The sequence below is a fragment of the Xenopus laevis genome, chromosome 4S (assembly GCF_017654675.1).
Source record: "Xenopus laevis strain J_2021 chromosome 4S, Xenopus_laevis_v10.1, whole genome shotgun sequence".
NCBI classification, from domain to species: domain Eukaryota; kingdom Metazoa; phylum Chordata; class Amphibia; order Anura; family Pipidae; genus Xenopus; species Xenopus laevis.
The window spans coordinates 107,641,402-107,658,829 of NC_054378.1; the positions used below are offsets into that span (position 1 = coordinate 107,641,402).

A 17,428-nucleotide genomic window follows, 5' to 3' on the forward strand; every position below is an offset into this window, starting at 1 on the left:
GAAGAGCCATTATCCAGAAACCCCCAGGTCCCAAGCATATAAATATATATATATACGTGATCATTTTGGGTTTGGTAACATCCATTCAATATCCCATGAATTCGTAGGAGCAGCGAATCAGCAAGCATTGTTTCATACAGTAAAACAAATGCGGGTAAAGTCATGCCTGGACCTCAGCTCATTTTTCATAATGAAGTTGTGGAAAGCAGATCCCATACCTGTCACTAATGATATTGCTCAAACTGGCAGGAATTAACAACTCTCTTTCCATTCTCAGATATAAACGAATGTTCGGCCCTGGCCGCTCCCTGCAAACAAGGATTTACTTGTGTGAACACTTTGGGCTCCTTCGTTTGCCAGAGAAAACAATTAAAGTGCAACAAAGGATATCAATCAAACGAGAATGGAACGATGTGCATTGGTGAGAATGTTTATTATGACTGCGGGTTTTGCGGAACATTTTGTGAGCCGCTATTTATTTTCCTGCCCGGGCTAATCTCCACCGAGCCCTGAAACTAATGGAGGGAGTCTCCTTCCTGCACTCATTGGCTCTTATACAAAGTAAATCTAAATGAGACTTGTTTTCCTAAATTGTTTTCAGCACAGGAATGCAGCCTATTTCAATGAGCCGAGGGAATGCAACAATCCGGGGATATCCAAATTATAGAATTGAGGGGCCTGAAATAAGACGACGGTTTTAAACAAAATTCATACTGAACCAGTAAAGATATATACAGAGACAGGACAGTCTTTTCAACTGCAGGGCCCAATGTGGACTATTCTGGAACCTCTAGACTGGGTGTTGCTGCCTTGCAGGCCAAGGGGGTTCCAGGGCTGGGTGGGCAATGGGTCTCCCACTCTCCTACATACCATTTTTGGCCTCTACTGGAATACTGCCTTTTTACCACTCTCTTGTTTGACTGGCCCTCGGCATTCATGACACACTGTGGCCCCCAGGCATTTAATAACAGAGGCAATGACAACCCCTGCCCAAAGCCCTGTGCAGACTTTATCATCAACAAACTCATCTCCAGGCAGATGGTGCAATTTATATAATATAGGGTGGGCCTCAAAGCCTCATCTCTCAAATCACAAGCATTTCTGGTAGGTTAATGCAGAGAGGTGCCCTTGGGTGCCCCCATGGACTGGATATATTCTAGGGATGCACCAAATCTACTATTTTGCATTCGGCCTAACCCCCGAATCATTTGCGAAAGATTCGGCCGAATACCGAATTGGAAGGGGTGGGAAGGGAAAACATTTTTTACTTCCTTGTTTTGAGACAAAAACTGATGTGATTTCCCTCCCTCCACTAGTTTACATATGCAAATTCGGATTCAGTTTGGCCGGGCAGAAGGATTCGGCCGAATCCGAATCCTGCTGAAAAAGGGAGAACCCTGGCTGAATCCTGAACCGAATACTGGATTCGGTGCATCCCTAATATATATTCAAATGACCTGTACTGGCCCTGCACAGTAAAGGGCAACCTGATTAAAGGTTAAAATAGTGATTCATCTCATGCTTAAAGGGGAACTATCGAGAAAATGAAAATTTATTGGATCAAACTGTCAATAATTATCTGACACCCAACTCCTGCATGAAGAGAGAATGAAGAGAAACAGATGCTGAGAGAGGGATAGTGACGATACACAAATTTTAATTGATATTATTTAAAAAGTTTCTTATTTCAGTATGATGAAGCTTATATAACATTTTCATTTTTGGGATAGTTCCCTTTTAAAAGGGTTATTTTGTAAATCCATTCAGTTAATGGATTTTATTTTATTTCTGTCTTGATACCAGAAATAAAATAAATGTGAAAAATGTTCTAGTTCAAAAACCTGCAGACTGTTTTGTGATTTTGTACCTGCGCAAATGATCATAACAAAAACAGGAAGGTTTCTTGGGTTTTGATCAATCTGCCCTAAAACATAGAGCAACATGGATTAGTGCAAGTGCAATGTTAAGCATAGTTTCTCCCCAATGCCAACTGCAAGGTAGGGCAATGTTAGAATGAAACTGAAATTGAGAACTATGGATGCACTGTAGTTAGCATTAGTGCCTTGGGGATCTATTCTGGCTAGGGTAATATCAACAACTGAATCTCTATTGGCCTTTGAGAAACACTTGAGACTGTGTGAATAATTCACCAATAATCTAATTATATATAAAATAGCACAGGGTCCCCCAACCTTTTTTTATCCATGAGCCACATTCAAATTTAAATTAAGGTTAAAGAGCAACACAAGTATCTTAAAAGTACCCTGGGATGTCAAATGTGGGCTCTGGTTGGCTTCTGGTAGTTTCAATGTGGACTAGAAGCCAACTGGAGGCTCTGTTTGGCAGCACATATGTTTGTTATGCATCTAAAAGTGTGTTTAAAGCCAGGAATTCAAAAATAAGCACCTGCTTTGAGGCCACTCTGAGCAACATCCATTCTAATGGGTTGGAACATGTAGCTCACGTGCCACTGGTTGGGGATCACTGCAATAGCACATAGAAAAGCTGTGATTGTGTGTATTTGGCTATAGGGTTTGTGTTTAAATGGGAGTTAGAAAGGGTTATTATCTATTCTGTTGAGGAACAGCACACGTGTATTGTTGGTAATGATTCTAAATTCTACATTCTTCCAGATATTGACGAGTGTAACCTCGGAACCCACAACTGCTCCCAGGAACAAGCCTGCTTCAATCTTCCTGGATCCCACCGCTGTGACTGCAAGATGGGATACCGATATGACTTATTTAGAAAAACTTGCCTCGGTATGTGCACTTTAATTGCCATCATTCCTGTGTTTTTTTTTAAATCTACATTAGTGTACTAAGTGTAGAGGAGCCAATATGTGATTTATATAATATATTAAATGTTCATTTTATTCCTGGGTGCTTCTGCAATGAGGCAAGGTAAGGAGCTGCCCTTCAAGACCAGAATTTTAGATTTTTTAATCAGATATTCTACTTTTCTAGTGTAGCAGTTCATCTCTGCATCAGCGATTTAACCCCTAATGCTTCCATTTAAGTACAGGAGAGGTAAGAATGGGCAGTGAGTGGGGGTCTGCTGCCTCAGACAGTTAGCATTGAAGCTCCTCAATTATATTGAAAGCCACCAATCAGAAGATCCTCCTGGTATAGGATGAGCCTCGTTTGTTCCTCAGCACTGCTCACTTATTATTTATTTATTATTTATTAACATGTATTTATATAGCGCCAACATATTGCGTAGCACTGTAAAGTAAATATGATTATACAACTAAATCACATGAATTATATACATAGAACATATGGAGTAACAAACATCACAATCAATACCAGTACAAAAGGTGAGGAAGGCCCTATGCATAGGCATACAGTCTAAAGGGAAGGGAGTAATACACAAGGTGTGGGAATGGGCAAGATCGAATTAAGTGGGTGAGAAATGTGGTATTGTATGTGGTGTTGCGTTTGGTAGTTAAGCAGAGTGAGGGTAGGCTTCTCGAAAGAAGTGCGTTTTAATAGATTTCTTGAAAGCAGAAAGGTTGGGAGAAAGTCGGACAGACCGTGAGAGAGAGTTCCAGAGGAGGGGTGCAGCCCTTGTAAAGTCTTGAATGCGAGCATGTGAGGAAGTAATGAGAGAAGAGTTGAGTAGCAGGTCAGTGGAGGAGCGTAGTAAGCGGTTGGGTGAGTATATAGAGATGAGTTCAGAGATGTAGGGTGGGGCAGAGTTATGAAGTGCTTTAAAAGTCAGTGTCATTAATTTGAATTTGATTCTGAAATGTAACGGAAGCCAGTGCAGGGATTGACAGAGTGGCGAGGCAGACGATGAGCGGTTGCTGAGGTGTATGAGCCTCGCAGCAGTGTTCATTATGGACTGGAGAGGTGACAGTCTCTGGAGGGGAAGGCCAATTAAAAGAGAGTTACAGTAGTGTAGACACAATATGATGAGAGAGTGAATAAGAATTTTGGCAGCATCTTGGGTGATAAATTATCGTATTTTGGATATGTTCCTTAGGTGGAAGTGACATGATTTAATAAGTGACTGGATATGAGGAGTGAATGACAGAGCAGAATCTAGGATAACCCCAAGGCACCGGGCCTGGGGAGAGGAGGTGATAGTGGAATTGTTAACTATGATGGATACTTCGGGGATGCTACTGGTGTTAGTTGGAGGAAAGAGAACCATTTCAGTTTTAGAGAGGTTTAATTTAAGGTAGCGTTGCGACATCCAGGTAGAGATAGCGGACAGGCAGGAGGAGACGCGAGTTAGGAGTTCTGGGTTGAGATCAGGAGATGAGAGATAGATCTGAGTATCGTCAGCAAGGAGGTGGTAGTGGAAACCATACGAGTTGATTAATTATAATGGTCTTATTATAATGGTCCAGAAAATCCTTAGATTGGAAGGCCCATTTATTAAATGTCGAACTTCGAATTCATGTGATTTTTTTTTATCGAATATACTCACAATTCGACTGGGAGGTTATTTAAGAAAAAATGTGAATGTCTAATATTCGATCAAATGGTTTCCGACTCTAAAATTCTAAGTGTATTTGTTTTGTATTGTCATGAAAAAAAAATTCTAATTATGACAGTTTCCATGTTCGATCAATCTCACACTCAAATTTACATTTGAATAGGGGGATTAAAATTCAAATTAATTAATGTGTGAATTTTGAAACTCGAAAATTCTAATTGAATTTACTGCAGATGGGCCTGTGTCAAATCTGTCACCTGTGCTTAAGTCATAACATTGTAGGGCTTATTTATACAACTCAAGGAAGTGCAGTGGCGATAAATGCGACCTATAGTCTCCATCTTTGTACACCCACTTGCACTTGTAAATAAACCTTTATATACTGAATAAAGAACCACCTATTATCAACTATAACGGAGGAATGTAATGATGGTCGCTAATGCAATGCGTTGGCAAAGTGAAAAATTTTGCCTTTGCTAACACTTTGCTCCTCATCCGACAGTAAAATAGTGATTGCAAATTTTATAATTTGTGATAGTGCGCAGTGTATGTTATAAAACGTCTTAATAAAGTTAAGGTTTACGGGAAGTTCCGCAATGTGCAATTAAGATTTGCAATGTAATAAAAGCCTAATAAAGAATATTACATTGCGTCATGCAAATTTGTATTCGCAAAATTGTTGTCTTTGCGAATTGTATTACTTTTCCCCCTTAGAATATTACAAGTCTCCAAGGAGTTCCCATATAAAAACACGAGGCCAAAAGCTGAGCGCTTCTATACAGGTCATGGAACACCAAGGTGACTTCTAATTTCTATTTATTATAATAAGCAAGTACAAGCACCAATTATAAATGATGCTATCACTAAGCACTGTTAATAAGCATATTATTTACAGGATATTCATGGATCTTGTGTATATGTAACCCCCTATTGTACATTAGAAGGATATTATAATTCACAAAGACATTCCATGACTATGAAGACCTGAGGCATGAAAGTCCACCTTACATTTTACAATAGGGGGTACATTTTTCACTATATAGATTATACTGAATGTACTGCTTCTTACATATACCTTAGTCTTGCAATGTCTTACTATAGTTAAATGGTTATTCACAAGGAATGTGAGCCCTAAAGAATTCTACTTATTTAGTGATAGAGGAGATTGTGCTACATGAGGCAGATATTTGTGTGATATTAAATCAGGACAATGGAATCGGCAGTATAAAAAATGTTTTACTGGAGTCACATATGTTTAAAATTACAAATTTAAAACTCTCGGGAAGATTGTAGGATCTTGTAAAAAAAAATCCTCTAATTTCAACCATATGGCGAGCAAATAAACAGCATGACAAATGGTCTCGCTTCTTTCCTGAAGGTGTAGGTGAAAATCATGAAACAGCCATCAGCATTTTCAGGTCAGCTCCAGTCTAGCTCTGATTAAGGAAAACAAGAGGTGGGCATCCCTACAACTAACCTTAAAGATACGCATCAATGGACACTGGAGAAATCACAGCCTGTGCCGCCTGCCATTGATTAGCCACCTCCTGTCTCCGGTCAAGTGCACATTTCAGTACACACAGCATGATTGGAGCTTTGATGTGGAAGGTTTAAAGGGCATGTAAAGTCTAAAATAGAATAAGGCTAGAAATTTTGTATTTTTTATACTAAATATAAACATAAACTTACTGCACCACAAGCCTAATGAAACAAAAAATTTATGCTTTCAAAGTTGGCAACAGGGGGTCACCATCTTGTAACTTTGTTAAACATCTTTGCAAGACTAAGACTGTGCACATGCTCAGTGTGGTCTGGGCTGCTTAGGGATCGTCATAAACAAAGCTGCTTGAGTTCTGCATGGCTGGGAAGTAAGGCGGGGGCTCCCCCTGCTGTTCATAAGTATGATTGTTTCCCTGCTCAGCAGTTAGGGACCGACTGACAATTCCTATCCACAGCAGTAAATGAAGGGAGAATTTCACTGCATACAGTCAGGTTTCTAATAAAAACGGTACACATTTTTTAATTAAAGTATATTGGAGACAGGTTTATTTTTCATTAAAGGAAGTAAAAATGGGATTTTATTTTTTTGCCTTTACATGCCCTTTAATAACACCACAAAGCTCCAATCATGCTATATATTCCCGAAAAAAGATCTTATTTACAGGTCATTCTGAATTAAGAAAGCCAGTTGGATGAATGGTGAAATGTCTTCAAGGAAAAAAAAACACAGCGAGTTCAGTTGATTTGACTTATTTCTACAGATATACCATGACCTGGATGAATGTGAATCTTCACAAACGTAGTGATGTGTGGGCTGACAAATTGTCGACCCGCTGGTCAAAACTTGCACCTGAGCAGGCCTGTGGATCTGATTCTGTTTATATACATGGACCCAACCCAGTCCTGTCTCTGACGTCACTGAGGTGGCAAGTTGAGCTTGTGTCTATGAATAGATGATGCTGGAGGCAAAAGTGGGGCACAATTAGGTCATGTATAGGGGATAAGAAGTCAGCACTCACCAGCTGGATTCAATGTAGAATGTAGGGCTTTTTTTTGGACAGAAATACAGTTAATCGTGTAAAGGAAGAGCGGCAAGGGGGCAGGAAGAGCTCAGCTTGAATGTGCCCTTGGTCCGAGTACTTTGTGCGAGTGTCGTCCCGAACCTGACCCGTGGGTTCAGACGCTATATTGTAGGAAAAAATGTGCTTAAAATTGCAACTGCGCTGAAGCCTGCCTGCCATAATTTCCGTTGTTTGCTGTGCGAGTGACACGTGTGTATGTTCTTTAGGCACAAGTACATAATTGCAAGACACACCGTTTGATACAAGTACAATAATTAAAGTGGTTTTACACACAACTAACTGCAGGGGAATCTACAGGAGCACAGGAGAATGATTGCCAGTGCACAGCCTTTATAAATAATTGTCACAAAAAATGGGGAGTTAGTGTCACACTTTGGCTAAAATATGTAAGCTCATATGCCTTGTCACTCTCCCCTCATTATGTCCTACACTGCCCATTAGCATTCTAAGGGGCAAATTCACTAAAGTGGCGAATTTTCGCCAGTGACCATTTTGCTGCACTTTGCGCCATTTCAACAGGTGCAAATTCGTTACCACTATGCTAATTCACTAAAATGTGAAGTTGCGTCTCAGGCGAATTATTGCTAGCGGTACTTCGGCAGTGCGAGAATTTCATTGTGAAGTTTGGCTAGTGTTCATTTATGCCAAACGAAACTTCGTTAGTAGTAGTATGCTTAGGTTAATTTGAATAGGGCGGGTATATAAAAGTTGTATTGATGCCTTATTAGAGATGTTGGTGCAAATGCTTGAAGGGGCCAATTTTTATTACAAATGTTCAAGGAAGCATAATAAAGACAAAAGAGATCCTATAATGCCCTAGACATGAACCCACCATTAAACAAATTTGGCATGCCCCTCAAATGTTTGGAAAAAGAATGTTAACACAAAAATGTTTAATAGTTTGGACTTTTGAAGGCTTTTTAAAAAAGTAAAAGTCGCCAGCGTTTTTGACAACTTTAATGCATTTCCGGCATACAGGATATGATGTCACTGACATAAGATTGAGGAAATTTAGCTTCATCTTAACAGTTCTCCTGGTCTGAGGCAACGAAGTAAACTCTGGCGAAAGAGGTAACGTTCAGTAAAATTCGCATTTTAGTAAATTTGCGGATTAAACAAGTAAACCCATTGAAGCCAGTAGGCAGGTAGCATTTACTGAACTGCACTGGTTATAATAATGAAAACATCTGAAGTTTGCTATGGGATCTATAACTCTAATCCTACATTTCCCTTTAACGTGTCTTTGGGTATTGGAGGTTGTTGTGTGTTTTCCTGTATGTTTAATGTATACACCCATTTATTGTACAATGCTGCAGAATATGTTGGCGCCTGATAAAATAATAATAACAATGTGTGTGATTAACATAAATTCAGTATCATTATTTGGGTTTGTTTTTCAGATATAAATGAGTGTTGGATTTATCCAGGACGTCTGTGTCACCATACTTGCGAGAACACTGTCGGCTCCTATAAATGTTCTTGCTTTGCTGGCTTCCAGTTAGGTCAGGATGGAAAACATTGTGAAGGTGAATATATTTTCTTTTAATATTTAGCATCTTAATGAAATTATTTTATTTGGTGGAGGTTTTAGGGTAGGTCAGAGAGGGAGTAGATCACGGGGTACCCAGCATTAAATACAGAGAAACCAAAAAAGGCATAAAATTGTACATGAATGTCAACACATTGGTTCATATTGGTTTCTGATTCTCTGATTCAATAGATGCTCTGGGTTGCCTTAAAGGAGAATTTAACCATAAAAATGAATATGGCTAAAACTGCCATCTTTTATATAATGAACTTATTGCACCAGCCTAAAGTTTCAGCTTGTCAATAGCAGCAATGATCCAGGACTTCAAACTTGTCACAGGGGGTCACCATCTTGGAAAGTGTCTGTGACACTCACATGCTCAGTGGGCTCTGAGCAGCTGTTGAGAAGCTAAGCTTAGGGGTTGTCGCAAATTATCAAACAGAAAACAAAGTTGCCCTGTCATATAAGCTGATGCTGCAGGTCTAATTATTAATTCTTGATGTTAAATGTTCTGGTTTCTGTGCTGCCATGTAGTAATTATCTGTATTAATTACTAATCAGCCTTATATTGTGACATTTATATTCTATGTGTACTGTATATTGTGAGTTAGTCCCTAAGCTCAGTAAAGGTGGCCATACATGGGCTGATAAAAGCTGCCGACAGACTGAGTCTGCAGCTTATTGGCCCATGTATGAGGCCCTCTGACGGGCTTCCCCGATCGATATTTGGCCAAGTGTTGGTCAGATGTTGATTGGGCAGGGGTAAAAATCCCGTTGGATCGCGGACCACATCTGTTCATTGATGCGGTCCCGCAATCCGACCGCCTGTATCTTTTCATTATGATCCAATCCCACGATCAGATAAGCCTGATATCGCCCACCTCAAGGTGGGCATATCGGGGAGAGGTTTGCTCGTTTGGTGACATTGCCAAACGAGCGGATCTCTCTTTGTAAGTTAAGTGACAGCAGCACAGAGCATGTGCAGTGAATCAGCAGAAAAGAAGATGGGGAGCTACTGGGGCATCTTTGGAGACACAGATCTTTACTGCTTAAGGCCCGTGGTTCCAATGGGCTGGCACAGAAGCCCAAAACATAATGTACAACATTTATAACCTACTTCTTTAGTTAAGCTTTAGTTCTCCTTTAAATATTGGACATATTGAAACAAATCCAATTAATAGGATGGTTTTTAGGTTGATAATTGGATTGGTGGTGGTCTACAGCTTATGGGTCTGCTCAGGACTGATCACTGACCCAACGCCTGAAAGACTGGATCAGCCTAATTTGACCCACCACTTGGGTGGTTGAATCTGGCAAACATATTTCAGTGTATGGCTAGTTAATGTTTTATTAGATGAAGGCAGGCCCAGATTTGCGGCAAGGCCGCATAGGCCCGGGCCTAGGGCGGCAAAAAAATAGGGGCGGCATGCCGCCCAGCACGCCGTTCAACTCTTTTTTTTTTCGCCGGCGCGCTGGGAAGGCGGGCGCTAGGACCGCGCGCCGCCTGGTCGGACCGCGCGGCCTAGGGGCGCCCAGAAGTGAAATCCGGCGCTGGATGAAAGCAGACAAAAACCCAGTTCTGTCCCAATCAAACCACAGCAGAAAAAAACAAATGAGAATCATATTTTCCCCTGGATCATTATATTCCTGTAATTATACTAATGGCTGTAACTATGTATACCCATTTCTCCTAAAAAAAATATAATTCTTGAAGCGATCTAACTGAGGTGAAGTGAATTCCACATTTTTACTGGCCTTATCGTGACGAACCATTTCCTGTGCTGTGCGTGGAATCTCCTCCCCTCTAATCCCAACAGATGTCTTAGTGACGTATGAAAAGTTCCTGTTACTTGTCAGCAGGGAAAAAGTTATATGGTAATTTATAGGTAAACTGTGGGCAAGAATGATAGCGACTCTAAATTAAAGTGACTCTAAAACATCATTGTCAGCAAAAAGGCAAATCTTTTTTTTTCATATCATTTTTTGTATACACTGTACTGTACTGGACGACATCCTAAGCAGCTGCTGGAAAATAAGCAAAATATATACTGTATATGCCCTGTGTTCATTACATGTTTATGTTGGGCTGACATGTGCTGCTTAGACCAGGCTACTGGAATCCACCAGGAAGTCACAAAAATGTTTTCCTAAACTTTCAGAAAATATGTTTATAGTATAGGATACATAAGGCTATAGTTACTAGTTTGTGTAAGCCAGTGATAGGGTGAGATAGCATATGTTACAGTTCCATGGGTGAAGATCAGGGCTCAGCCAAATCAGAGCTGAATATTATAAGGTAACATAGTTACATAGTAAGTAAGGTTGAAAAAATACACACATCCATCAAGTTCAACCTTTTAGTTTTTTTTTATCTGCCTAATTGCTAGTTGATCCAGAGGAAGGCAAAAAAACCCCATATGAAGTCTCTCCAATTTGTCTCAGAGGGGGAAAAATTCCTTCCAGACTCCAAAATGGCAATGGGACCAGTCCCTGGATTAACTTGTACTATGAGCTATTTCCCATAACCCTGTATTCCCTCACTTGCTAAACACCATCCAACCCCTTCTTAAAGCTATCTAATGTATCAGCCTGTACCACTGATTCAGGGAGAGAATTCCACATCTTCACATCTCTCATTGTAAAAACCCCTTCCAAATATTTAGTCGGAACCTCTTTTCTTCTAATCGGAATGGGTGACCTCGTGTCAGCTGGAAAGACCTACTGATAAATAAAGAATTAGAGAGATTATTATATGATCCCCTTATATATTTATACATAGTTATCATATCACCCCTTAAGCGCCTCTTCTCCAGCGTGAACATCCCCAATTTGGCCAGTCTTTCCTCATAGCTAAGATTTTCCATACCTTTTACCAGCTTAGTTGCCCTTCTCTGTACCCTCTCTAATACAATAATGTCCTGTTTGAGTGATGGAGACCAAAACTGTACGGCATATTCTAGATGGAGCCTTACCAGTGCTCTATACAGTGGAAGAATGACCCCCTCCTCCCGTGACTCTATGCCCCTTTTAATACAGCTCAAGACCTTATTTGCCCTTGATGCTGCTGACTGGCATTGCTTGCTACAGCCAAGTTTCTCATCTACAAGGACTCCAAGGTCCTTTTCCATAATGGATTTGCCTAGTGCAGTCCCATTAAGGATATAAGTGGCTTGGATATTTTTACATCCCAGGTGCATGACTTTACATTTATCAACATTGAATCTCATTTGCCACTTAGCTGCCCAGATTGCCAGTTTGTCAAGATCATGTTGCAAGGATGCCACATCCTGGATGGAATTAATTGGATAGTTTTGTGTCATCTGCAAACACTGATACATTACTTACAACACCCTCCCCTAAGTCATTAATGAACAAGTTAAATAAAATGGACCCAATACCGCGCCCTGGGGGACCCCACTAAGAACCTTACTCCAAGTAGAGAATGTCCCATTAACAACCACCCTCTGTACCCGATCCTGTAGCCAGTTTCCTATCCATGTGCAAACGACTTCATTAAGCCCAGTTAGGTGATTTGTTGGGTCATTTATACATTGGTCATATATCTGAATACATTGGGGCAGTTGACTGTCTTTAGATTTTGAGAGTTAGCACTTGGGGGGTTATTTATCTCTTTATTCTCAATAATTTCTGCTACAAACTCCGTTCAGATCTGCTCTGGTTTTTTACATTTATTTACTATTGCATTTTGCCGAAAATTTGCTTTGCGGGAATAAAATCAGATTTCCACTATTTTTTTCGGATTTTTCATCCAATTTTTCAAGATTTTTTCAGATTTTTGCCTGAAAACTCTGAAAAACGTCGGGGTTACTGCATGAAGCCCAGTGCACATCAAAAAATCATTGGGACTTTTCCCATTGACTTATATGCAGCCTCGACAGGTCTGAGATGCCGGATTTTCAGATTCTAACTTTTCCATCCTCTGGGTTTAATAAATTCCGAAAAATATGTGATTTTTTAAAAGTCCGATTTTATAATAAAAAAAAAACATTTCGTGATTTTTTTCATTCCGAGTTTAGTAAATAACTAGGGATGCACCGAATCCACTATTTTGGATTTGGCCGAACCTCCGAATCCTTCGCAAAAGATTCGGCCAAATACCAAACTATATGCATATGCAAATTAGGGGTGGGGAGGGGAAAACATTTTTTACTTCCTTGTTTTGTGACAAAAAATCACATGATTTCCCTCCCACTCCTAATTGCATATTCAAATTAGGATTTAGATTCTGTTCCAAACACCCATTCATGATTTTACCTTATTTATCATTAAAAAAAACTCAATAAAAACACCTTGGGAAAAAAAACTCAAAAAACTTGATCTTTTGCTAAAAAAAACCCAAATTTTTCTGGTTTTATGTCAGAAACGTTAGAATTTTTTGTGATATCGCTCGAAACCCACAAATTTTTCAGATTTTTGGACGAAACTCAGTGCAGACCATGATATCTTCAAATTTGATATGGGACCTTTGCCATTGACTTTTACGGGACCATGACAGGTTGGAGATGGAGTATTTTCAGATTCAGACTTTGAGCAGCCTTATGGTATATTAAATCCAGAACAATTTGAAGTTTTTTTCCCTCTAAAAATTCATGTTTTCTAATGATTCTCTCGCCTGACGCATTTCACTGTCAGTCTGCTTCCTCAGAGGCTTCCTCTGTTTCTGTCCGGTTTTTAACCTGTTATTTGAGTGTCCCTCTCACTAACTTGGGGAACGCTTATATAATATTTATTTCTAAGTTTCATACTAGATGTATAGCAAAAAACACATGTGCCTTGGTCTGGCAAAATGCCAGGGAAAACCAGATGTACAGTATTTACTATGCTCGCAGTCTATTCAAACATTCATTTGTGAAATACAGCCAATATTCAGCCTGGTGATTATTTTTCCCTGGACACTTTCTTCTAAACAACATGTTGATGTATTCAGCTAACATTCCAATTCCTTGAAAATCCTGAAAAGGAATCCAATGACTCCCCTAATGGAAATATTAATAATTTCATTTTGAATAAAATATTCAAACACATGGATATGTGCATGTGTTTGGTTCGGCGCAAGTGTGTTTTTGTGTGTACTTTTGTGTGCGGATTTAGCTCTCCTCCTAGCTCCCCAACCAAAAGAACTCCCATTAGTTCAAAAACAAGCCCAGTTTTTTTTCCAGTTTTATCATCCTATGTATGTCCTGCACCTGGGCTTTCCTTTTTGACATTCTTAGATGAGAAGATTTGTCTTAGATTGGCATAAATAAAGAGGATATAAGTATTCCCGCTTTGTTTATTATTATGGGCCTGCAAGAGTTTTCCTACTGGTTGGATGTCCTTCAGCCTGTTTTGCACTGCCCATGGAAATCACTGTTCTCAATGGGGTCCAAGCCCTACCCTGTGCTTAGGGGCACATTTATCAAGGGTCGAATATCAAGGGTTAATTAACCCTCGAATTCGACCCTCGAAGTTAAATCCTTCGAATTCGATAACCGATTTTGAGCAAATACTTCGTTCGATCGAAGTAGAAATCGTTCGATTCGAAGGATTTTAATCGATCGGTCGAACGATGTTTCTTCGATCAAAAAAAAGCTTAGGAAAGTGATGGGGAAGCTCCCCATAGGCTAACATTGTACCTCGGTAGGTTTAAACTACCCAAGTATGTAGTCGAAGTTTTTTTTAGGAGAAAGTACTTCAACTATCGAATGGTTGAATAGTCGAAGGATTTTTAGTTAGAATCGTTTGAGTTGAAGTCGAAGGTCGTAGTAGCCTATTCAATGGTCGAAGTACCCGAAAAAAACCTTAGAAATTCAAAGTTTTTTTTATATTCGAATCCTTCACTCGAGCTTAGTCAATGTGCCCCTTAGTATTAATAAGTAAGTATTCAGGGGACACTGGATTCACTTAGCCATAATGACTTCTAGGGGGTTATTTATCAAAATCCGAATTTATCTCATTATTTCCTGAAATATACTCTGACCAAATCCACACAGGTTATTTCCCCTTATTTATCAATACATTTTCTCGAAAAATTCCAGTGCAGGAAAAAACTAAAAACAAAATTGTGAAAATCGCACGAAAATTTGAATCATACAAATCTTTCAGATTTTCTACCCAAAAAATAAGATTTTTTAGGATTTTTGCCCAAAAACCACGAAATCTTCGGATTTTCGCAGGAAACCCAGCGCAGATCAGGATATCTTCCCGACCTCTCCCATCAACTTATAAACAACCTCGGCAGGACTGAGATGCCACATTTTCAGATTCTATCTTTTTCCATCCACGGGGTATGATAGATAAATCATGAAAAATTTTAATTGTTTTTCAATAAAAATGTTGAATTTTTCTAGTTTTTGGCATTCGTACTTTAATAAATAACTCCCTAAGAGTGGCTGGAGAAAGTGGTTAGTGAGCCTTTTACAGTAACCGTTTTGTTGCTTTCACAGATGTGAACGAGTGTAAGAATAATCCATGTAACCAAGAGTGCACTAATGTATATGGCTCCTATCAGTGTTACTGCAAAGAGGGATATAAGCTTGCAGATGATGGGATCTCATGTGAAGGTAACTGTTTAAAGTATTAGCATGTTTGCAGCCACTTAAGCACAAGCATTTGAATGCATAAGAACCTTCTGATGTGATCATGGACTGAAGAAGCTTTATATTCAGAATATCAAGAGTTTAGTGTGGTGTTAAAGTACATTTATACAGTAAACCTTGAAGGCACTAATCTAACTTTCTGTAAAGGATAAGTAAGCCTTTAAAATAAGTGAATGTAAAATTGATGAGGGTGCTATTCTAAGCACTTTTGTCATTTACATTCATTATTTATTCTTTTTTCATTCCAACATATTAAGGGATATATGTACAGGTATGGGATCTGTTATCCGGAAACCCGTTATCCAGAAAGTTCCGAATTATGGAAAAGCCGTCTCCCATAGACTCCATTATAATCAAATGATCCAAATTTTTTTAAATTATTTTCTTTTTATTTATAATAACAAAACAGTAGCTTGTACTTGATCCAAACTAAGATATATTTAATCCTTATTGGAAGCAGGATGAGCTTGTTGGGTTTATTTAATGTTTACGTGATTTTCTAGTAGTCTTAAGGTATGAAGATCCAAATTACGGAAAGACCCATTATCCGGAAAGCCCCAGGTCCCGAGCATTCTTGATAATAGGTCCCATACCTGTACTGTTAACATGAATTAATTTTGTTCCAACAGCGCCACCTGTTGGTCATTTTCCCACCAGTCTGACCACCAAGTAGTCAAGGAAGTTGACTAGAGAGAAAAAGAGGCTGCTCTGATGTTCTTCTGTTTAGGAAAAACATAGAAACCTTTCTCAAATCAGAGCAGCCTCTTTTTCTCTCTCGTCAACTTCCTTGACTACTTGGTGGTCAGACTGGTGGGAAAATGACCAACAGGTGGCGCTGTTGGAACAAAATTAATTCATATTAACAGTACATGTATCCCTTAATATGTTGGAATGAAAAAAGAATGAATGTCAATGACAAAAGTGCTTAGAATAGCACCCTCCTCAATTCTACATCCACTTGTTTTAAAGGTTTTCTTATCCTTTAACTTTCCAGATTTTGCGAAATATTAGGACAGATGGAATAGTTGGTACAATCTTTGGAAAACCAACTAAAGTCAACTTTTCTTCTGTGTCCCACCATAGTAGATAAGGCTTCCTCACAAGAGAATGATACAACACTGATAAGCTGTAGACCATACTCATGTCTGACTACAAAACATCTATAGAGAAAATTAGCCGAACAACACAAGCTGGTGTAGCGGGGATCTCCCCTGCAAGTTTATTTAGTCAAGTGATGTAACGTTTCGGGGGCGTGCCCCTTCATCAGACATGTCTGATGAGCGAATATATTACCTAATTTCCCCAGAGTCTCTCCTGATAGTCGATGCCTGGTGTTGGCTGGAGGGGTCGGCACCTCTCCCAATCGTATCTATAGAGAAAATTAGATACGATTGGGAGAGGTGCCGACCCCTCCAGCCAACACCAGGCATCGACTATCAGGAGAGACTCTGGGGAAATTAGGTAATATATTCGCTATGAGTACAAAACATAACATTGTTCCTCGGAGAATTCTTCATTTACTAAGCATCTGGATAATTCTAGGATATTTTCTTATTTTCAGATATTGATGAATGTGTCCAGAACTTTGGAAGCCTTTGTGTGTTTGCCTGTGTAAACACTCCTGGTAGCTACCAGTGCGCCTGCCCACAAACTGGTTACACCCTGTCAGCGAATGGACGGACATGCAAAGGTGAGAAGAGCCCTTTACAAAGGGGTGATTGGTTTCCATGAAGTGCCATGGGAAGATACTTGTCCTAGATTTCCCTCTGATATATTGTAGATACTGTATGTATATATATATATATATATATATATATATATATATATATATATATATATATATATATATATATATATATATATATATATATATATATATATATATATATATATATATAGGTATGGGATCTGTTATCTGAAAATCCACTATCCAAAAAGTTCAGAATTATGGAAAGGCCGTCTCCCATAGGCTCCATTTTATCCAAATAATCCAACATTTTAAAAAAAGATTTTCTTTTTCCCTGTAATAATTAAACATTACCGTGTACTTGATCCCAACTAAGATATAATTAATCCTTATTGGAAGCAAAACCAGCCTATTGGGTTTATTTAATGTTTACATGATTTTCTAGTAGACTTAAGATATGAAAATCCAAATTACGGAAAGATCCATTATCCGGAAGACCCCAGGTCCTGAGCATTCTGCATAACAGGTCCCATACCTGTGAATTTAAAGGAGATTTTCAAATAGTAGGGAAAAGGGAAGACCCTTG

General features: G+C 39.2%; 1 protein-coding gene across 1 annotated transcript in view; it reads left to right on the forward strand.

Annotated features, from left to right (window-relative positions):
* The window catches only part of LOC108715035 (fibulin-2), a 72,322-nt gene that overhangs the window by 51,477 nt on the left and 3,417 nt on the right, over nucleotides 1–17,428 (forward strand). The window contains exons 8-12 of the mRNA XM_041561700.1: nucleotides 278–421; nucleotides 2,634–2,762; nucleotides 8,429–8,554; nucleotides 15,003–15,119; nucleotides 16,717–16,845. Of these exons, the coding sequence (XP_041417634.1) occupies nucleotides 278–421; nucleotides 2,634–2,762; nucleotides 8,429–8,554; nucleotides 15,003–15,119; nucleotides 16,717–16,845 (645 nt within the window). The remainder of the gene's footprint in view (nucleotides 1–277; nucleotides 422–2,633; nucleotides 2,763–8,428; nucleotides 8,555–15,002; nucleotides 15,120–16,716; nucleotides 16,846–17,428) is intronic.